The sequence below is a fragment of the Ranitomeya variabilis genome, chromosome 3, assembly GCF_051348905.1.
Source record: "Ranitomeya variabilis isolate aRanVar5 chromosome 3, aRanVar5.hap1, whole genome shotgun sequence".
In the NCBI taxonomy this organism is placed as follows: domain Eukaryota; kingdom Metazoa; phylum Chordata; class Amphibia; order Anura; family Dendrobatidae; genus Ranitomeya; species Ranitomeya variabilis.
In genome coordinates this window covers 636,001,926-636,025,870 of record NC_135234.1, presented here as the reverse complement: position 1 = coordinate 636,025,870, position 23,945 = coordinate 636,001,926, and the positions used below count along the sequence as shown (strand labels likewise).

Below are 23,945 nucleotides of genomic sequence, written 5' to 3'. Positions count from 1 at the left end.
GCTACAACTTCCTCAGCTAAAACTGCTGATCGCTTAGGATTTCACAAGCTGAATCAGCTTCATTATAAATACTATAGGTTATAGCTCACTCATCGCTTAGTTTCAATAAAAATGTCTAGTCTGTGCTTTCTAGTACATTTAAGGGAATAATTTTTCACATATAGATGCCAAATCAAAGAATGTTTGCCAAGTACCGTGTATCGGCGCTTCGGGCGTATCTGTAACTTTACAGGTAAGGGCAAACAGGGTCGTAGGGGTATGTGCATGAGGAAGAATAAAAAAACAAAAGCCTGAAAAATGGGTTCAAAATCTGTCAAAAGGCTTGTTGTTCATTTATTTTGTAAAACCACATTATTGTTCATATATTCCGTCTTTTGGGCATTATGTTTTCCACTTCAGGCTTTGAAAAACATCTGCCAGGGGAAAAAAAAGGTGCATGTCACTTTTGAGGTAGCTCTGATGGAATCTGCTCCAAACTAGGCACTGTGCAATCAAAAGGCTGTAAAGATGCTTTAATGGGAAAAAAAACAAAAACACTTAAACACAATTCAAAGACGGACCTTTTCCTGAAGAGATTTTCACTGGAAAATTTGACAAAAAAAAAAAAGTGTGCACATGGCGTATTTCTATTTGCAAACATAGTCTTTTTTTAAAGCAGATTCCACCCACAGTCCACCTGAAAAAGCGCTCCATAAAATGAACAGTGTCGAAACCTGGAAGTGGTTAAAAGAAGTGACCTGCTCATCTTGTGCAGCTTCAGCTCAGAGCCGGCCGCTCTCTATATTTCACAGTATGGAGTAACAGACGCTGGTGGCAGAGCCGTAGCTGCAATGTCAGCGATACCGCTGGCGTTTTCCTGAAGCGGCTTCACCCAGGAGGACTCGGCGGCTGCGCTCATAGCCTTAGTCTGGCTGCAACTTGATGAAGGATGATTAATTCTGTGTTGTGTGATGTCACACCTCCACTTAGGGTACCGTCACACAGTGCAATTTTGATCGCTACGACGGCACGATTCGTGACGTTCCAGCGATGCATTTACGATATCGCTGTGTCTGACACGCTACTGCGATCCGGATCCCCGCTGAGAATCGTACGTCGTAGCAGATCGTTTGAAACTTTCTTTCGTCGTCTAGTGTCCCGCTGTGGCGGCATGATTGCATTGTGTGACACAGGTTGTATACGATGTGCGCACAGTAACCAACGGCTTCTACATCGCAAATACGTCATGAAATTATCGCTCCAGCGCCGTGTATTGCAACGTGTGACCGCAGTATACGACGCTGAAGCGATACTTATACGACGCTGCAACGTCACGAATCGTGCCGTCGTAGCGATGAAAATGGCACTGTGTGACGGTACCCTAATCCTGGTCCTCATTAAGTGTGAGATAATACAATAATTGGGGCATCGCTCTGGGGGGTTATATAGCATCACTCTGGTTTTATTGTCTTGTGTTACGTTCCTTCCAACTCCAGTCTGCATTTCTACATCATCCACACATTTCCCACAGACAGCAGCTCTTACCATGTGTATAGATGGAGTTTCTTACATGGGTTCTGGCCCCAGTTCTTCTCCAAAATCCACATTAAAAAATTGCTTAAAATACCCTTTTAATAAGCGCCTTATTGCTTTCAGTGAGAAATAACGCCTCTAGTGTACATGGTGTTTTTATTTTTTTTTAAGCAATTTTTGAGCCGTTGAAGCTTGGGGGGGACTCTAAGTTTATTGTATTGATTGTAGTTTTTGAACAGGTACATTATAGAAAGAAAAAAATCCACATAAACAGAATCTACATGTGAACATGCCCTTAAAGCCCTTTTACACCGCTGATATGTACGGCAATCTGATGAGCAATGATTCAGAAGAATTCCTGATCAGTGGCCGCTTATTCATCTGCTTATTTTAATTACCCATAAAGTATTGGTATTGATCACGTTGTGACTGTATGCAAATTGTTATATTCGCAAACGTCCACCTGTCCGGTCACTGCAGTTGACACAAGTCAGAAAGGTGAATCAGGGAACACTCGTTCCGGAAACCAGTAGATCTTATCCCAGAGAGGAGACCTGAATTTATATGGGCTTAGTCACACACTGTTTTTGCTGCAGGGTTTTTTTTTGCACTCATTATTACTAGGATCTATTCGGTTTCAGAAATCTCATTCACTCTGCTGGTACTGTACAACGTTGAGGTTTTTTTTCCATGACAAAAATGCAGCATGTGAACAAACCCTTAGATGTTTCTGGAATAGCCTGTGGATTTTCCATAAATGTTTCTTAGGAGACAACCCATGTAACTAACATCTGGTTGCAGAATACAGAAAGTCTATGACAATCTCGGCTAACCGTCCATGTGAACCCGGCTTCTGGAGGCACGGTCAGGTTGGCTGCTTATATACTGATTGTCACAAAATGCAGCTTTATGGGAATAAAATATCCCAGCCATGTGATGTCCACCTGCATCAGTCACAGGACAAGAAGGATTAACTTTTCCAATTGTTCTTTGTTGTTGTATTTTTTGGCACTGGTGAGGGAATTATTTAAGTGTCCATCATGCGCGCCTGGCTCTAAAATGAGGGGTATGTCTGATTGGGGGATAATCCCAGTCCTGGTGTTGGTTTTGCAGTTATGCATCAAGCAATGTGCAAAGTTTATCCAAATCTTGTAAAGGAAAAGTGAAGTGGGTTGTGTATAGCAATAAATCAGACTGCAACCTTCACTTTTTCCAACAGAAATCTGCAAATTGTTAGATGTGAGAATCCGCTCCACACTATTGCCTAACATCCGTCTCTTCCCTGGAGCTGTACAGAGCAAAACTGCACGTCATGTACGGCCGCTCCATCCAGACTTTTCTTCTCCAAGGGGTTTGAGTTGTACTAGGCCACATTCACACGGTCAGTATTTAGTCAGGATTTTACCTCAGTGGTTCCACTCCTGATTTTGGCTTATCAGAGGAAAAGTATAATAGAAACCCGTCACCTCTTCTGTATTTATCACCCACTCCTGGTTTTGCCTTACAAATACTGAGGTAAAATACAGACCAAATACTGAACTTGTGAATGTGGCCTAAAGGGGATTTTCTTGCCAGCTAATACTTTATGGTTCACAATTATACATCGCTCTCCGTTGATTTTCTTCAGCTGATGATTTTAAAAGGGTTTAGCACAGCCCCCAATACCAACAAATCTATACATGTATACTCACTTGTTTAGTCCACACCAATCCGGTCCCATATTTTTCAGCCTCAATTTACCTGGCTGCAGTGGTGACATCACATACACCCCATGTGACCAGTTCTGCCAGTTATTTGCCTTGGTGGCCAAATACCATTGATTGGCGGTCACGTGGGGTACGTGTGACGTCACTTCTGCAGCCCGATAATGTAGCGGAGAGGACGGGAGCGAGTGCAGGAATGGCGTAGATGAAATAGCACAGAATTGCGCCGTCCTATCAATGTTTCTGGTAGTGTAGGTGATGTAACACATGGTGGGGAGGATTTCTAGCTTTCCCTACAGGCCTAAAGTAAGGATTTAGTTTAAAGGTTTGTGCAGCTGCTGTGAGGACCATATAAAAGATGTATCATGGCGTAACCCTCTAATCTAGGCATGGGCAGTACATTTTCTTGAGGGGCCACATGAGATCGTGACTGTTGTGTAGGCCGAACCAATAGGATGGGAAATTAATTCTGCTCATTATCAATATTAACATACAATAATATTAAATAATTATAATAAATATTACCGTATAAAGGTGGGTTATTGAGTATAATTAAGTATGTTGACACCCTCTATATACAGTAAGAGCCACTACAGATAACTCGCCATATATACAGTATAAACAGCCCTTATGTACAGCATGAGCTCCCACACAACCCACCTTTATACTGTAGGAGCACACTCACCGCCCCCTATATGCCGTATGAGTCCACACACAGCCCCCATCGGAAGGCCGGTAATGTCATGATGAGGGCTGGCTTTGCAGCATTGAGAATCTCTCTTGGCCCCCCCCATGTGCTCACCCACCTATAGATGGCGGCGGTCAGTGAAACATTCGGCTGATCCCGGCGGTGGTGTGTCCGTTACGGTGTTCACTGGTGGTACCGCGCAAGAGGCTGGTACCACCTGCAGTTTCCATATTGAGACACCCTAAGACATTGGTAGAGCATTTTGTAGGGCAGACATTGTTTACTTTCAGACATTGGTCAGTGTCATTCCACGCATTTGTCAGGCAATGTTTAGTTTTACACCTTGGTCGGCCATTGATTTGCTCAGCTAATCCTAGCTGCCATTCTCAGGTGAGGAGACAGATATTTTGGTTTAAACTTGAGAAAAAAATGAGCAAAAACGCAATGTGTGAACATAGCCAAAGAAGTAGGTGGTAGCTTTTCCCTTCACCATCTATATATATGAGGCATCGTGATTACTCGCTAATCCCGCCCCCTGCACAGTAGCTCCTCCCCCACCACATCACCACACACAATCCTGCCCCCCACCCCATTACCCCACACAATCCCGCCCCCACCACATTACCACACACAATCCGCACCACATCACCACACAATCCCGCCTCCCTACCACATCACCACACATAATCCCGCCCCCCACCACATCACCACATATAATCCCGCCCCGTCAACACATCACCACACATAATCCCTCCCCCAACACATCACCACACAATCCCGCCCTCCCACCACATCACCACACATAAAACATCACCACACATAATCCCTCCCCCAACACATCACCACACAATCCCGCCCTCCCACCACATCACCACACATAAAACATCACCACACATAATCCCGCCCCCCCACCCCATCACCACACATAATCCCGCCCCCCCACCCCATCACCACACATAATCCCGCCACCCCATCACCACACACAATCCCGCCCCCCCACCCCATCACCACACATAATCCCGCCCCCCCACCCCACCACCACACACAATCCCGCCCCCCCACCACCACACACAATCCCGCCCCCCCACCCCATCACCACACATAATAAAGCCCCCCCACCCCATCACCACACATAATCCCGCCCCCCCACCCCATCACCACACATAATCCCGCCCCCCCACCCCATCACCACACATAATCCCGCCCTCCCACCACATCACCACACATAATCTCGCTCTCCCACCACATCACCACACATAATCCCACTCTCCCACCACATTACCACACATAATCCCGCTCTCCCACCACATTACCCCACATAATCCCGCTCTCCCACCACATTACTACAGATAATCTCACCCCCCACCACATCACCACACATAATCCCGCCCCAACACATCACAACACTATTGTTATTAACTTCATTTTAAGTTAATTTACCACCTGCGTAAGCACTATTGAATGTTGTCATTATTTACTTTAGTTTAATCACCAGCAGCGTTAATTAGATGGCAATGAGCGTGTCGAGCGTTAGCTGGCTGGAAACAGCTAGTTATATTCACTATTTGTATTCTGAGGATGCAGATAGTGAGATCGGGACAGCAAGCAGGATTGGCCGGCCTCATGGTGCAGCTTGTGGGCCATTGCGTTTAGCCCGCAGACTGGAATGAATAGCCAAAGAGCCAGATGTGGCCCACAGGCCGCACTTTGCCCAGGTCTGCTCTATTCCAATGCTACCTTCTGCTATAACTTTTCTCACATTTTGGGACATACAGTGCGGAAAATACCGTAAGTATTTTGTACACTGCTGATTTTGCAACTTTCCCACCTACAAAAAATGGAGAGGTCTGTAATTTATCGTAGGTACGCTGCAACTGTGAGAGACAGAATCTACAAATAACAACCAAAAAGTCACATTGTATGATTTTTACATAATTGTTTCATGCAATAAAAAGCAAACTATGTAATTGATCACCTACCAACCAGCAAGAATTCTGGTTCTCACAGTCCTGTTTTTCTTTAGAAGCCCTCCTACTCTGCACTCATTACTTGTATAAATTGCACCTGTTTGTATTCGTTATAAAAGATACTTGTCACACACTCGGTCAATCACACTCCAACCTCTCCACCATGGCCAAGACCAAAGAGCTATCTAAGGACACCAAGGACAAAATTGTAGACCCGCACAAGGCTGGGATGGGCTACAGGACAATAGGCAAGCAGCTTGGTGAGAAGACAAAAACTGTTGGCACAATTATTAGAAAATGGAAGAAACACAAAATGACTGTCAATCTTCCTCAGTCTGGGGCTCCATGCAAGATCTATCTTCATGGGCTAAGGATGATTCTGAGAATGCTCAGGAATTGACCGAGAACTACACAACAGGATCTGGTCAATGACCTGAAGAGAGCTGGGACCACATTCTCAAACATTACCATTAGTAACGGCACGTGTCCAGACCCATTTGATGTTCGCCAATGACAGTCTGGATAATCCAGAGGAGACATGGGAGAAGCTCATGTGGTCATGAGACCAAAATAGAACTTTGGCGGTATGCAAAGTGTTTCTGCAAAGGGGGCAGGACAACTGCACCGTTTTGAATTGACGATGGATGGGGTCATGTATTGCGAGACTTTGGCCAACAACCTACTTCCCTCAGTAAGAGCATTGAAGATGAGTCGTGGCTGGGTCTTCTAGCATGACAGTGACCTGAAACAGCCCAGGCAACTAAGGAGTGGCCCTGTGAGAAGCATTTCAGGGTCCTGCAGTGGCCTAGCCAGTCTCCAGACCTGAACCCAATAGAAAATCTTTGGAGGGAGCTGAAATTCAGTGTTGCCCAGCGACAACCCCAAATCCTGAACGATCTGGAGAAAATCTGTATGAAAGAGTGGGCCAAAATCTCTGCTGCAGTGTGTGCAAACTTGACCTCTGTAATTGCAAAGTAAGGTTTCTGTACCAAATATTAAGTTCTGGTTTCTATTGTATCAAATACTTACCGTATTTTTCGGCATATAAGACGCACCAGACCATAAGACGCACCCCAAATTTGGGGTGAAAATTGCAGAAAAAAAGATTTTTTTATAAGATGGGGGTCCGTCTTATTGTCCGAATTTACAGTATCTTACCTGTGGGCTGGTGGTGGCAGAGCAGGGTCACAGGAGGCATGGTGTCGGCAGAGGTGGGGTGAGGCGGTACGGCGTGCACCTGAGCAGGGTCCCTTCCTGCTTAGGTGGGCGACGCCACGGCCTGGTGTCCATGGGAGGGTGGCAGCAGTGGTTACCGGCAGAGGTGTTGGGATGAGGAGGCTCAGTGTGCGGTATGGCGTGAGCGGGGTCCCTTTCCCCGGTGAGGTGATGCAGCAGCCCGGTAATGCAGCAGAGCCGGGTGAATCCTGTTGTTACCGCGGTGGCAGAGGTGTGGAGACGAGGAGGCGCAGTGAGCGGGGTCCCTTTCCCTGGTGAGGTGATGCAGCAGCCCCGGTAATGCAGCAGAGCCGGGTGAATCCTGTTGTTACCGTGGTGGCAGAGGTGTGGAAATGAGGAGGCGCAGTGAGCGGGGTCCCTTTCCCCGGTGAGGTGATGCAGCAGCCCCGGTAATGCAGCAGGGCCGGGTGAATCCTGTTGTTATCGGTGCGCGCGGCCATCTTCCTGAGGCCGCGCGTTCGCAGATGGAGCTCTGCTGCCCGGGGCTTCAGGAAAATGGCCGCCGCGATCCCCATCTGCGCACGCGCGGCATCCCGCGGCCATTTTCCTGAAGCCCCGGGCAGCAGAGCTCCATCTGCGAACGCGCGGCCTCAGGAAGATAGCCGCGCGCACCGATAACAACAGGATTCACCCGGCCCTGCTGCATTACCGGGGCTGCTGCATCTCCTCACCGGGGAAAGGGACCCCGCTCACTGTGCCTCCTCATCTCCACACCTCTGCCGCCGCACCTCTGCTGCCACGGTACACGGTAAGCCTGCATTGCGAATATAAGACGCACCCCCCATTTTCCCCCCTTTTTTGGGGGGGAAAAAGTGCGTCTTATATGCCAAAAAATACGGTATTTCATGCAATATAATCATAATAATTAAATTATGTAAAAATCCTACAATGTGATTTTCCAAATTTGTTTTTTAGATTCTGCCTCTCACAGTTGCAGTGTACCTATGATAAAAATCAGACCTCTCCATTCTTTGTAGGTGGGAAAACTTGCAAAGTTGGCAGTGTCAGTGTATCAAATACTTATTTTCCCCACTGTATATATATATGTTCAGTGAACCATTTATTTCTATGGGGTTTTGCATAAATTTCTGCACATGTTGCAAAAACAACCCCAAATGTGTACAATGAATCTGAACAGACCCCCTTCTGTGCTGAAGCTTTTATGTTGAGAAACTGAGAACGTTTTTAACTAGAGAAGCTGTTTAATAATAATAAAAGCAAAAAAAATTCCTTTTCTTCTAACCTCCGGCATCCCTTTTAAGTTCTTTTCTGGCAGGTCCTAATTACGTGCACTAATTCTCGTAGTTTCCATATCAGAGCGGCCATCTTCGGTGTATGCTCCTTCTCCCCATTGTAATGCAGAAATATTCTGTAGGATTAAGCGGGTAATGCTTTTTTTTTTTTTTTTCATGTTTTGTAGACTCTGCCCTTGTCTGGACCTGCTCCCTCACATTAACACAAGCCCAAGAAAGTCGCCTGCAGTTCTCCATCCTCTGGAGCGTTCCTTGTAATTTTGTTCTGAGGAAATGGCCGGGAGAGGAGCAGCGAGGCCGAACGGCCAGTCTCAGGCCAGTAAGATCTGCCAGTTCAAGTTGGTGTTACTGGGTGAATCTGCGGTCGGCAAGTCCAGTCTGGTGTTACGTTTTGTCAAAGGCCAGTTTCACGAATTCCAGGAGAGCACAATTGGAGGTACGCGGCTCATACACGGCAATAGAGGCAGAATGGTGGCCTCCTTCCTGTTCCCAATCTTTTTCTAATCCCATGTTGTGCCTCTATTTCCAGCTGCATTTCTTACACAATCTGTCTGTTTGGATGACACAACGGTAAAATTTGAGATCTGGGATACAGCGGGACAAGAGCGATACCATAGCCTGGCACCCATGTACTATCGGGGAGCGCAAGCTGCCATCGTGGTGTATGACATCACCAACCAGGTACCGATGACGTCATGCCCCGACGGAGCGGCAGGAACGCCGTGTGACATCAGTTTTGCTTTGTGCACTCTTGTTTGTTTTATTTTTTGTTTGTTTGTTGGTACCATGCACACATGTGATGAGACTGATCCTCAAATTGCATCGTCTAGTAGCTGTCACAATTTTGTTTATGGTGAAGGCGAAAGTTCTGTTGTTGATCACCTCAGCTGCCGCCAGTGTGTGGTCACTCATGTAGTGTTTTTTGCATGGTGCGGTGTTTTGTGCCATTTTTTTCATCACTCCGATCAGTGAGGAGCGCAGTGCTGCCATCCCAGGTAACCCTGTGTACCAAACTCTACAAAGTCTATACTTTTCTTCCTTTGGTGTCTTAAGCCAAGTTCACACATCATAGATTTGTGGTGCGGATTCTGCATTGCAAATCTGCCGCAGTTTCCAGCACAGTACATGTAAAAGGATTTTTAAAAATCCCATTCATGCATTGCGGAAAATCATCTATGGAAAAATAAAAGCGGATTTTAAATGGGTAGTGTGAAATTTGGAATGAAATCCACAACAAACACACTCAGATTTTCTCTGATGTTTTTTTGCTGTGGATTTAACGCCAAATCCATAGCAGAAATTTTCCTCAATGTGTGAACATGGTCTTACCTTACATTGTCACGACAGTAGGCTGTAAAGTGTCTAAAACACTGTTTGGCCACTAGATGTCAGCACACGTGAATGCTATAATGTATCATTTACTTAATTATTTTACTCCTTTATATATTTACATTACTCCCTTATATAGCGCCATTAATTCCACAGCGCTTTACAGACATTATCGTCACTGTCCCCATTGGGGCTCACAATCTAAATTCCCTATCAGTATGTCTTTGTAGTGTGGGAGGAAATGGGAGAACCTGGAGGAAACCCACACAAACATGGGGAGAACATACAGACTCCCTGCAGATGTTATTCTGGATATACAAAGACTGATCAAAAATTAGCAAATGAGAAATAGATTGATGGAAACATCTAAAGATGGCATCCTTTCGGTTTCCCCTTACTCAGCGGTTTCTCATTGCAGGAGACTTTTGCCAGAGCGAAGACATGGGTTAAAGAGCTGCAGAGACAAGCTAGTCCCAACATTGTCATAGCCCTCGCCGGCAACAAGGCTGACCTCACTAACAAACGCATGGTTGAATATGAAGTGAGTCCAAAATGATTGAAGTTTTATGTATTTTTCCGATTACTTTGATAGTGATGTATGTGTATATGCAACATTAGGCAGTTCTATTTTTACCTGCATTTATCATTTTTATATGTAAATTAATTTCTTTTCAAGCTACTTGTATATGGGCTCTGTTCACATCCTCTTTGTACTGTACATTCGCATATAGCTACTGGAATTCTATGACCTCTCTAGATTTGTAATTTGGGAGCATTACTAGAGTGCTTACCAGAAAATAAGCCCTGAAAATAAGCACTTGCATGATTTTACAGGATTTTTGGCGTATACTTGAACTATAAGACCAAAATAACTCCAAAAATAATCACTAGTTACAGTCAGAGCCGGCTTTATGATATGGGGTAGGTGCACAAACTGGGCAATTGTCCAGGGCCTGAGTGCCTCCCCGTGTTTCTTTTCTGAGGTTAAGACTGATTAAGGACCTTTGGTGACATTAATCATGTGACCATGATGGGTCCTTTTAACTGTAGGAGTATAGAGGAACTGAAAAGGAGACTAGATGATATGTACAGATAACCGTCTTCAACCTGGACGGTGCCAAGATGCGACTATCAAGGCTGAGAACAACGGGGGAATGAGCTACTGCGAGCGCAACATCCGTGAGCAGCGGTGACATCATCGAGGTTGCCTCTGGTCACTAAGGCTGTGTTCCCAGCCGGGCCCCTGAAACTGCGGTGACCTCAGCACCATGAGAAAATGTCAGTGGTTGTCAAAAATGGGGATGACCCCACAGGTTTTTTTTGTTAGTTTTTTTAATTATTTAAATAATTCAAAAATACCCCTCTATTCTTGATAACCAGCCTTGCTGGAGCTGACAACTGAGGGTTGCAGCCCTCAGCTGTCTATTTTGCCTGGCTGTTTATCAAAATACAGAGGAACCCCTTGTCTTTTTTTTTTTTGATGAGGGGTCCCCCATTTTAATAACCATGCCAAGAATACAGCTGTGAGCTGATATTAACAGCCTGAGAATCTTTATGCCTATTGTCTGTTTCCCAGAATATTAACATCAGCCGTTGGCTTTCCCTCAGCTGGTTATGAATATTATGGGGGACCCCACTCCGTTTTTTTTTTTTTGTTGTTCATTTTACTGTACTAGTTAATAAATGAAAAAAATTGACATCCAAGGTAACCTTAGTTCACAGCCTTCAGGTGTTCCAGCAGCTGGAAACTTAAAATGTCCCTCAAAGTTTCATGAGGTTTCCAGACTTCACAGCTGCCAGGAGATCCAGTGGCTGTGATCTCTGGTAACTAGGTTACCTGAGTTCAAGCCACCAGATCTCGTGGTAGCTCCAGTGCCGCACTGTTGAATGCCAGAGTACCTAACTCACGGTCATTCATCAGTCCGGTACAGCTACTTGCAAAGCAAGAGAAACAGCTGCTATGAACTAAGGTGATCTTACTGTTCTTTAATTAAACAAATTAATTGAAAAAAAACACGTATGGGTCCACCATAATTTTCATAGTCTGCAGAGGGAAATCCCAAGGCTGGGGGCTGATGTTAATATTCTGGGAAAGAGACAATATTCATGAAGGTTCCCAGGCTATTAATATCGGCTCACAGCTGTATACGTAGGGTCTCCCCTATAAAAATTACGTAGGGTCTCCCTATATTTAATAACCAGTAAAGGCTAGGCAGACAGCTGCGGGCTGATGCCACATCTGGCTCCTAACTTTGCTCTTCCCACTTGCCTTGGTTCGGCAGCAAGAGGAGTGATAGTTGGGGGTGGGGATTGATGTCTCCTTTTGTATTGTCAGGTGACATCAAGCCCACAGGTTAGTAATGGAGTGGCGTCTATAAGACGCCCCCATTACTAACCCCGTAGTCATGTTGTATAAAAACACACCCAGAATAAAGTCATTTAATTCAAAGAATGACACAGACTCCTTTAATTAATCTAAATTAAACCATACTCGCATCATCACCCAGTCCACAGAAGCCATGGTCTCCTGTTACAGAATTAAAATAATAAACAACAATATTCCTTACCTGTCCGCTGAGAACATAATAATCTATTTGTCCCACGAAGAGTTTAGCTCTGCTACATCTAGATGGCAGGCTGCAATGTTGCATGATGTAACTATACTGCCTGCCATCCAGCAGAGACACTGAGCAGCGTGTGATTTTGCTGCTCAGTGTCTCGCGGTGAACTCCTATGACCTGACTGTCACCACCACGGTGGACAGATGAGGAATATTGTTGTTTTATTATTTTAATTCTGTTACTGGAGACCATGGCTTCTGTGGACTAGGCGATGATGTGAGCACTGTTTAATTTAGATTCAATAAACAAGTCTGTGTCATTCTTTCAATTAAAGGACTTTATTGTGGGTGTGTGTTTATTTACGGTATAACTATAGGATTAGTAATGGATAGGTGTCTTGTGGACGCCTCTCCCTTACTAACCCGTGGGCTTGATGTCACCTGACAATATAAAGGTGACATCAACCCCACAAATATGAACCCCACTTGCCACTGCCACTAAGCAAGAGGGAAGAGCCAAGCAAAGCTCCAGAATTGGCACATCTAATGTGCGCCTTTTCTGGGGGGCAATACTCATGGCCCCTTATCAGCCTGAAAATACCAGCCCCCAGATGTCTGCTTTAGCTTGGCTGATTGTCAAAAGTGGGGAGACCCCACGCCGTGTTTTTAAATGATTTAAATAATTAAAAAATACAGCATGGGGACACCTATTCTTCATCACCAGCCTTGCTGAGGCTGACAGTTGAGTGTTACAGCCTGCAGCTGTCAGTTTTGCCTGGCTGTTTATCTAAAATACAGGTGAATCCCACGTCTTTTTATTTATTTATTGCACAAGTGACGGCTGCTATCGCTGTTAAGGCCGGGGTCACACTAGCGTAGAATATGGACGAGTGCTATGCGAGAAAACATCGTATATTACTCATACCAGTGTTAATTTATGGGGCAAATCACATCTGCAATTATTTTTTTCATGCCGACTCTGCATGCAAGAACAATCGCAGCATGCTGCGATTGGCACCGAGACTCGGCCGAATCTCGGCTCACTCACACCCATATAAGTCTATGGGTGCGAGTGACACAACACACATCACTTGGATATCATCTGAGTGCGGTGTGGTATACACCGACCCTGGCAGTGGAGAAGATGGAGAAATTACTTTCTCCTCCTCCTCCACAGCGGTTTTCCGATTTTCTTTCTGTGCGAGAGGCTCCGAGCACAGTAACATGACACTCGGCTCCCGCTTGCTGCAGAGTAGGAGCAGAGGGTCATTAGCATATCGTATCGGATGCCATACGCTAATGTGACCCCGGCCTAACAGTTGATTACAACTATCAACATTGTCCCCTGCTAGCGCTGATCGTAGCACAAGCAGGTGACAGTGATGTGACTGGTCTTCTGCAGCACCCGGCGCCGGGAAGCAGTGCGAACAGTACCGCTGATCCCCAGGCACTGATAGGTGTCATATGGATGACACAGGGATGTCATCCGTGTGTCATAAGTGTGCGAGACGTCTTGCTGCTACCGCAAACACTAACAACTGAAAGAGCCCTTAGTGAACTTGATACTTTAGGCCTCTTTCACACTTCCGGTTTTTTGAGAGAGAGAGAGACCCCTTTTCCTCGGACTTGAAAATCTAGTCAACGACGTATGCCACAGGATCCGTCGCGACACGTTTTCCCGACGCAGACAAAAAACGTTACATTGAACGTTTTTTTCCAGATGACAGTCCGCCAAAACCCATCCGTCGCGATCCGTCACTAATACAAGTCTATGGGACAAAAACGGATCCTGCGGCCACATTTGCAGGATCCGTTTTTTTCCCCAACGGATCTGAAAAGATGGAAGTGTGAAAGAGGCCTTACCGGACTTTAGCCGACTTTTGCCGATTTTTAGGGAAAAAGCTCAGGAATCCAAACACGAATTCGAATGTGCAACGCTCATGCCGAATTTGAGATTGGTGAACGTTTTCCAAACAAATTCACTCATCTCTATTACTGAATACATATTTTGGAGACCTCGATGTATAATAGTTATGTCGTTTTGGTATTTAGAAGAGCAATATTCTTAGTGACTCCAGCTTTATCTATCGTCGTCATATTCTTTTCTTCCTCTTTTTTAACTTGTAAAATCCCAAGGGAACTCCAATTAGTAAGTGCTGCCAACAATTCTAATGCATTCCCTTTCTGCAAAGATCCTTTTTCAGATAGGCCTAGTAAGAATAAAATATTAACCAGAAAATAATCTGTGAAGCTGTGTAAAGTCTAATATTCTTTTTCCAGGCTGATCTAATAGACTCGCTACTGGGCATCACAGAAGTACACGCTATGAAGGTTATAACTATACTTTCAGTACTCGACTGGTAGTTTCAGATGGGGCTTTGTTTTAGGCCACTATTTCTTCAGCTGCTTGAGTTTTCTATCTCCTATTGGCAACCTGTCAAGAGAAAAAAGTATATGAACCTCACCTGCCTGCTGCAAATAGGTGCCCTGAACATGTCCATCAGAGGGTGCTGAATCCATCCGCTGCACCACAGCCAAAATGCAGAGAGACAAGCGAAAGTCAGCGGCACAACCCTCCAATTAAAAAACATTTTATTTATTAAGATTGTAGGATTTAGGGTTGTCATTGTGCCAGAAACGCAAAGTTTAAATTTTTCATATGGATCCATGTTTTTAAATGTAAATCTAAATAAAGAGAATGGTTTGCATCTGATGGTTGTGCCTCTGACTATGCCAATATGCAGAGTGACAAGGGAATCTTATATCGACCCTTGTAACAGGTCAGCGTACAACTACTTGTAAGTTCAATGCTTTCTCCAGCTGTTTTCTCACGTTACCTCGGTCATTGATCTGAGAATTTGACCCGCTCTTTGTTCTGCGCTGATTTGCAGGAAGCCCAAGCGTACGCAGATGACAACAGTCTGTTATTTATGGAAACCTCCGCCAAGACAGCCATGAATGTCAATGACCTGTTTCTTGCAATAGGTAAGGCTGAACTGCTATCTGGAACAATTCATGTCTAATAATTACTGTTGTCTCTTACCTAATAATTTCAGTATGCATTTGCGTGACTTATAAGTTCCTATCTAAAAAGTTATCACTAAGATAAGGTTTGAAACATGTGCTTTTCAAGACTCCATGCACCTACTGCATCTCAGCCCCACATTTACTGTATATATTGCCTCATCCCATCAAGAATAATACTGACCCTTTGGCCTCCATTGAACTTTTATAGGTTGTTAATCATGACATTTGACATATAGGTACATTTAGAAGATCATGTGTGGCACAGGAGCTGTGCCTGTGCGATTGGTGCTCACAGCTGAGCCCTGGCTGTCACAGGCAAGAGCTGTGCCTGCACTGCCCCGGCTGTCTGATGCCTTTTGATTGCGATGGCAAAACTTGTATTTGCAACAAAAAGTGTCTTTTAGTGTGTAACCGCAGCCAAACATAAAAAAGCTATATAAATCTGGTATCGCTGTAACCGTACCAACCCGAAGAATAAAATCATCTAATTGTTTATACCGCACGAGAAACGGCATAAAAAATAAATAAAACCAATTTTTCATCTGCTATTTTGTTCATTCTGCCTCCCGAAGGTCGCCGCAAAGCTCAGCTCACATTTATCCTGCGCTCAACGCTGAGCACTTACCAAATCTCTGAAATACGTGATTCAGACAGAACCACCGGCAGAAGATTCCCTATGATAAGGCAGATGGAGGCACTGTGGACGCCGTCTGGTCTATGATCCAGCCGTGTCCATTTTTTTTTTTTTTTTTAGGTGTCCATAGAAGCACGGTCAACCACAGTCGGAGTCCAGAGTGATGCTGCTGCCTCATTATAGTAAGCGCTTCCCTCAGGGGTTTCATCTGAATTGTGTCACTCAGAGATTAACATAGAAACCCCAAAGTAAGTGCTCAGCGTAGAGCGAAGGATAAATGCGATCCCAAATGTTATGTAAAATGTTCCCAATAAAAGCTTCAACTCAATCCACAAAATAATCAAGTCCCCACCCAAATCCATCATCTAGGCAATATAGGGGGCTTCCACATCACTGATCGCACAAAGGCTCTAGAAATGCACTATAGCTCCTCGCCCCCCCCCCCCCCCAAAAAAAAAGAAATCAAGTGAATTCTGTGCTCCCAAATCCAAATGCCACCCTCCATTCTGAGCCCCAGTGTGCCTAAACTGCAGTTAGCATCAACGTTTGTCATTTTAGTAACGATGAGAGCCTGCCTAATTTTTCGGGTGCGTGTCTCCAAAAGTGCGAGCTGGACATAATGTACTGGGCACAGCAATGTGCGGGCACTACAATAGGAGATTTGAAATTTTCACTTAGCAACATCCACTGCTGCTCCTTTCTGGAAAACAACCATGGAGTCAAAATTGTCAGTGTATCTGTAGATAAATTCCCAGAGGAGTGTAATTTCCAAAATTGAGTCGTTTGAGGGGCATTCTGCTCCTCTGGCACTTATGGGCTCTGTATATGGAGTCCGCAAACTATTCTAGGAAAATTTGCTCTCCAGGAGGCAAATTGAGCTCCGTCCCGCCAGAGTCTCGCCGTCTGGCTAAGCAGTACTGTACAGAAAGAAAATTTTAGTAGTAAAAATGTAATTATTTTTTTCTTTACTGCTCAATGATTTCAAATTCTGTGACACACCCATTTTGTCGATATGGTCACTGCACCCCTAGATGAATTCTTTGAGAGGTGCAGTTTGCAAAATGGGGGTCACTTATGGTGGGTTCTGCTGTTCTGTCACTTCAGGGGCTCTCCCAGTGGGTCATGGCACCTGCGAACCATAACAGTAAAATCTACACTACAATACGATGCTCCTGAAGACATGTTTGTAGTGATGAGCGAAAGTGCTCGGATGGCATGTTATCCAAGCATGCGCGGGTGTTATCAGAGTATCTCGACATGCTCTGATATATTTGAGTCCCTGCGGCTACATGTGGTGGTAGACATCTATGAATGATGCAATTATTGTCTTAATCTTGAACTGGGAAAAAACCCTGAATACCCATATATTAAAATAGAAATAAAATATTAGCCAAATATTAGCCAAAGTACTTGCCAGTCGGTTAAATAAAATAACGGAAGTGATCCATGAAGACCAAACAAGATTTATGCCTAACAAATCTACGGCTATCAACATTAGACAGTTATCTCTTACTATGCGAATGATGAATAGAGTCTGGAAATAGACCAATGATATCCCTTGACGGTGCAAACGCTTTCAACAGCATCGAGTGGAATTATTTATGGGAAGTATTAAGCAAAATGGGAGTTGGTCATAAGTTTCTAAATTGGGTCAAAGTTCTCTATGGGTCACCATCGGCTAGACTGAGTAGATGCTCTATTGTCAAGGCTATTTGAGTTGGTCAGGGGAACACGACAGGGCTGCCCGCTCTCCTGTTTGCATCCGCAATTGAGCCACTGCCCGTAAACTGAGAGATTTGAAGGACTTCATTGGTTTTAAGTGTAATAACGTAATAGAAACGGTGAGTCTGTATGCCGATGACATGCATATATATAACAAATATCTGATTTGAATGAAATTTTGCATGGCCAGTCTTTAACACCTGACTAAAAATACTGCGAACATTAACCACTTAACGACCGCCGACTTTTAAGCCCTTTCCCACACGAGAATTATTCATGTGTCCCTGGGACTTCTTGACCTGTGCCGTATGGATATGTATCGGCGATCACCGCCGAGTGTCAGCTGCTTTGGACAGCTGACATGGGGCACTCTGTGCCAGGAGTGGTCCCGCACCGCTCCCGGCACTTTCACCCCCTAAATGATGCACTTGAACACCTATAGATAAATTGCCAAAGGGGTATAAGTTCCAAAATGGAGTCTTCTAGCAATTAGGGGCTCTGTATATGGAGTCCACAAACTGTTCTAAGAAAATCTGCGCTCCAGGAGGCAAATAGCGCTCCGTTTCTCCGTATGGCTAAGTAGTACTGTACAGCCACATATGGGGTATTGACACATTCAGTACAGTAGATATTGTTGGACAAATTTTGGTGCCATTTTTACCCACTTCTTGTGTGAAAATGTAAAATCTGGGACTAAAACAAATTTATTGTGCTAAAAATTGTTATTTTGTCTTCACTGCCCAATGGTATAAAATTCTGTGACACACCTGTGGTGTCAATATGATCTCTGCACTCCTAGATGAATTAGTTGAGAGGTGTAGTTTGTAAAATGGGGTCATTTATGGGGTTTTCTGCTGTTTTGGCAACTCAGGGCCTCTCCCAGTGGGTCATGGCACCCACAAACCATAACTGCAAAATCTGCACTATAGTATGGCGATCCTTCCCGTCTGAGATTTGCACTGTACCTGAAAAATATTTCCCGAATTACATGTAGGATATTGGCGCACTCAGGAAAAAAATGAAGCTGTTTGTTGCAAAAAAAAAATTCCTATTGGTCTTTAGAAAAATTAAAAACTTGGGGCTAAAACAACATTTTAGTGGTAAAAATGTAATTTATTCTTTCTTCATTGCTCAGTGGTATAAAATACTGTGAGGCACATGTGGTGTCAATATGATCACTGCACCCCTAGATGAATTCATTGGGGAGTGTAGTTTGTAAATTGAGTTCACATATGGGGGGTTTCTGTTGTTCTGGCACCTCAGGGACTCTGCCAATGTGACATGGCACCCTCAAACCATTCCAGCAAAATCTGAACTCGAATATGGCGCCTCTTCCCTTCTGAGCTTTGCACTGTGCCTCAAAAGTAGTATTCCCCCACATATGGGGTATCTGCTTTCACGGCTTCACGTTATAAACGTCTGTGAAGTACCTGGGGGTTCAATGTGCTCACCATTCATCTAAATGCATTCCTTGAGGGTCTAGTTTCCAAAATGGTGTCACTTGTGGGGGATTTTCAGAGGTTCTCCAAACGCGACATGGAATCCACAAATTTTTCCAGCAAATTTTGCATTCAAAAAGTCAAACGGCGCTCCTTCCCTTATGAGCTCTGCCGTGCGCCCAAACAGTGGTTTTCTCCCTCACATGGGGGTATCGGCTTGTACAATTTCTCCTGAGCAACAAATTTTGGGGTCCATTTTTTCCTGTTTCCCTTGTGAAAATAAAAAAAATTGGGTCTAAAATAATTTTTTCTGTGGAAAAAATATGCTCCTTTTTTTCCACATTCCAAAAATTCCTTTGAAGCACCTGAAGGGTTAATAAACATCTTGTGTGGTTTTGAGCACTTTGAGGGATGCCGCTTTTAGAATGGTGTCACTATTAAGTATCCTCTGTCATATAGAACCCTCAGTCACTTCAAATGTGAGATGGTCCCTTTAAAAAAGAAAAAATAAATAAACGCAAGTTACATTGAAGAAATTATACCACCATCTTGATGTGATATGTCACGAAAAAACATTCTTCAAATCAGTGAGATCCGTTTAAGCTCTCCAGGGTTATTACCTCATAAAGTGACACTGGTCAAAATTGTAATATTTTGGCCTGGTCATGAAGGTCAAAATTTGCTCAGTCACTGAGGGGTTAAAGCTCGAAATCTCCCTTTCACGAGATTTGCCCTTCCCGGAGTTTAGGCTCTATAGAGATAAAGGAGAAAATGTGTGTTGAATTTAAAACCACAGTTTTGGCCCAAACGATCTTAAAGAATTAGTGACCGCACCTAAACAGTCACTCTTAAAGGGGCAGCAACCATATAGTCGCTAAGGTGGGGCAACCTGATAAGTCGCTCTAAGTCTGTAATTATAGCAGCGGCTGTTGCAGGAGTACCTGGGGCCTCATTTATGAGAATTCATGTAAAGTAAGCTGCGGAGACACCATCACGTGTTTCTCAACGCAAGCAATGAATAGCCAGGCCTTTCTCCGGGAAGGAACAACCACGGGAAGGGCAGCATCCAATAAAGGAGAATATCCAATAAAGGAAGACCACCTATGCCAAGCATGGTATCCATCCACAAACAGCTGTTTCGGGGTTTTTGCCCCTCATCAGTGTGGAGTAGGAAACTGGCTATTAGGAGCAGTGCCTGGTGAAAGGCTATGAAGGAACAGATGAATGACCTCGGGGAGACCAAAACATCCAACACTGCGGAGACACCATCACGTGTTTCTCAACGCAGTGATCCAGAACACTGCCCCCATCCCTTATGGGAAATATGCAAACGCATGTAAAGTAAGCTGCGGAGACACCATCACGTGTTTCTCAACGCAAGCAATGAATAGCCAGGCCTTTCTCCGGGAAGGAACAACCACGGGAAGGGCAGCATCCAATAAAGGAGAATATCCAATAAAGGAAGACCACCTATGCCAAGCATGGTATCCATCCAACCCCGAAACAGCTGTTTGTGGATGGATACCATGCTTGAATAATAAATGACCCTCTGAAAAGACTTTTCACAATTTAAAAAAAAAATAAACAAAGAAATAACATTCTTTTTTGCTGCAGTGCATTTCACACTTCCAGGCTGATCTACAGTCCAAATGTCACAATGCCAAGTTAATTCCAAATGTGTAAACCTGCTAAATCTGCAGGGGGTTGAATACTACTTGTAGGCACTGTACATACATACATACATACATACATACATACATACATACATACATACATACATACATACATACATACAGACATACACATATATATATATATATAAAACTTGTGACTCAGCAGCGATCTCGCTATGTGAGACGGGGCCTTTACAGTAAAGAATCCGCGTCTGTTATTATGCTTAAACCTTCTTTCCTCCAGACGTAGAGGATGCCCTCTTGTCCCTGTCTCAGGTCTATGATTAAAAAGATCATCAGAAAGGTCTTTGTACTGTCCCCTCATATATTTATACATTAACATAAGATCACCCCTTAGTCTTCGTTTTTCCAAACTAAATAGCCCCAAGTGTAATAACCTATCTTGGTATTGCAGACCCCCCAGTCCTCTAATAACATTGGTCGCTCTTCTCTGCACCCGCTCCAGTTCAGCTATGTCTTTCTTATACACCGGAGACCAGAACTGTGCACAGTATTCTAAGTGTGGTCGCACTAGTGACTTGTATAGAGGTAAAATTATGTTCTCCTCATGAGCATCTATGCCTCTTTTAATGCATCCCATTATTTTATTTGCCTTTGTAGCAGCTGCCTGACACTGGCCACTAAATGTGAGTTTGTCATCCACCCATACTCCCAGGTCTTTTTCAGTGACGGTTTTGCCCAGAGTTTTACAATTAAGCACATAAATATACATCTTATTTCTTCTGCCCAGTGCATGACCTTACATTTATCCCCATTAAAGCTCATTTGCAAGTTGTATATGTCATATGCCGTTATTCTGATGACCTTTATCCTTTTGTTCAGATGTGTCAGCTCCCCTTGATTCAGTCTGTCCCATCCGTTTCTCCTGAAGATGACCTTCCCGTTGTTCAGATATTTCAGATGCCTTTGATTCAGTCTGTCTCATCCGTTTCCTTTCAAGCCGGGACTCACTTTTTTCACTTGTCAGCTGCACTCTGGTCGGAACAGCAACTCTCTTACTGTGAGTCAATTCTCATAAATGATTATGAAGGAACAGATGAATGACCTCGGGGAGACCAAAACATCCAACACTGCGGAGACACCATCACGTGTTTCTCAACGCAGTGATCCAGAACACTGCCCCTGTCATTCATCTGTTCCTTCATAATCATTTATGAGAATTGACTCACAGTAAGAGAGTTGCTGTTCCGACCAGAGTGCAGCTGACAAGTGAAAAAAGTGAGTCCCGGCTTGAAAGGAAACGGATGAGACAGACTGAATCAAAGGCATCTGAAATATCTGAACAACGGGAAGGTCATCTTCAGGAGAAACGGATGGGACAGACTGAATCAAGGGGAGCTGACACATCTGAACAAAAGGATAAAGGTCATCAGAATAACGGCATATGACATATACAACTTGCAAATGAGCTTTAATGGGGATAAATGTAAGGTCATGCACTGGGCAGAAGAAATAAGATGTATATTTATGTGCTTAATTGTAAAACTCTGGGCAAAACCGTCACTGAAAAAGACCTGGGAGTATGGGTGGATGACAAACTCACATTTAGTGGCCAGTGTCAGGCAGCTGCTACAAAGGCAAATAAAATAATGGGATGCATTAAAAGAGGCATAGATGCTCATGAGGAGAACATAATTTTACCTCTATACAAGTCACTAGTGCGACCACACTTAGAATACTGTGCACAGTTCTGGTCTCCGGTGTATAAGAAAGACATAGCTGAACTGGAGCGGGTGCAGAGAAGAGCGACCAATGTTATTAGAGGACTGGGGGGTCTGCAATACCAAGATAGGTTATTACACTTGGGGCTATTTAGTTTGGAAAAACGAAGACTAAGGGGTGATCTTATGTTAATGTATAAATATATGAGGGGACAGTACAAAGACCTTTCTGATGATCTTTTTAATCATAGACCTGAGACAGGGACAAGAGGGCATCCTCTACGTCTGGAGGAAAGAAGGTTTAAGCATAATAACAGACGCGGATTCTTTACTGTAAAGGCCCCGTCTCACATAGCGAGATCGCTGCTGAGTCACAAGTTTTGTGACGCAACAGCGACCTCAGTAGCGATCTCACTATGTGTGACACGTACCAGCGATCAGGCCCCTGCTGCGAGATCGCTGGTCGTGTCGGAATGGCCTGGACCCTTTTTTTTTCGTTGAGGTCCCGCTGACATCGCTGAATCGGTGTGTGTGACACCGATCCAGCGATGTCTTCACTGGTAACCAGGGTAAACATCGGGTTACTAAGCGCAGGGCCGCGCTTAGTAACCCGATGTTTACCCTGGTTACCAGCGTAAATGTAAAAAAAACAAACCGTACATACTCACCATCTGATGTCCGTCGGGTCCCTTGCCGTCTGCTTCCTGCTCTGACTGAGTGCCGCCGTACAGTGAGAGCACAGCACAGCAGTGACGTCACCGCTGCGCTCTGCTCTCACTGTACGGCGGCACTCAGTCAGAGCAGGAAGCAGACGGCAAGGGACCTGACGGACATCAGATGGTGAGTATGTACTGTTTGTTTTTTTTGGTAACCAGGGTAAACATCGGGTTACTAAGCGCGGCCCTGCGCTTAGTAACCCGATGTTTACCCTGGTTACCCGGGTGCTGCAGGGGGACTTCGGCATCGTTGAGGACAGTTTCAACGATGCCGAAGTCGTTCCCCTGATCGTTGGTCGCTGGAGAGAGCTGTCTGTGTGACAGCTCCCCAGCGACCACACAACGACTTACCAACGATCACGGCCAGGTCGTATCGCTGGTCGTGATCGTTGGTAAATCGCTATGTGAGACGGGGCCTTTAGAGCAGTGAGACTATGGAACTCTCTGCCGTATGATGTTGTAATGAGTGATTCATTACTTAAATTTAAGAGGGAACTGGATGCCTTTCTTGAAAAGTATAATGTTATAGATTAAAAATACTAGATTCCTTGATGGGGCGTTGATCCAGGGAACTACTCTGATTGTATGGAAAAACTAGTCTCATGCATTGCTCTGGTGTGATTCTGACCATTCTAAAACACAAACACTTTTTTCAAATCCTGAAGGTTGTGTGAGCTCCTTTTATGAATCCTGAGCTTTAGTTCCTTCCATAAACTTTTCTACTGAATTCAGTTTAAATCATCGGCTGGGCCATTCTAGCAACCTTAATTTCTTTCTCTGAAACCAATTAATTTTTCTTGTCTT

General features: G+C 44.4%; 1 protein-coding gene across 1 annotated transcript in view; it reads left to right on the top strand.

The window, feature by feature from the left end:
- The window catches only part of RAB5B (RAB5B, member RAS oncogene family), a 62,197-nt gene that overhangs the window by 16,344 nt on the left and 21,908 nt on the right, over window positions 1–23,945 (top strand). The window contains exons 2-5 of the mRNA XM_077297571.1: window positions 8,527–8,795; window positions 8,889–9,040; window positions 10,107–10,229; window positions 15,140–15,233. Of these exons, the coding sequence (XP_077153686.1) occupies window positions 8,633–8,795; window positions 8,889–9,040; window positions 10,107–10,229; window positions 15,140–15,233 (532 nt within the window). The 5' untranslated portion in view covers window positions 8,527–8,632. The remainder of the gene's footprint in view (window positions 1–8,526; window positions 8,796–8,888; window positions 9,041–10,106; window positions 10,230–15,139; window positions 15,234–23,945) is intronic.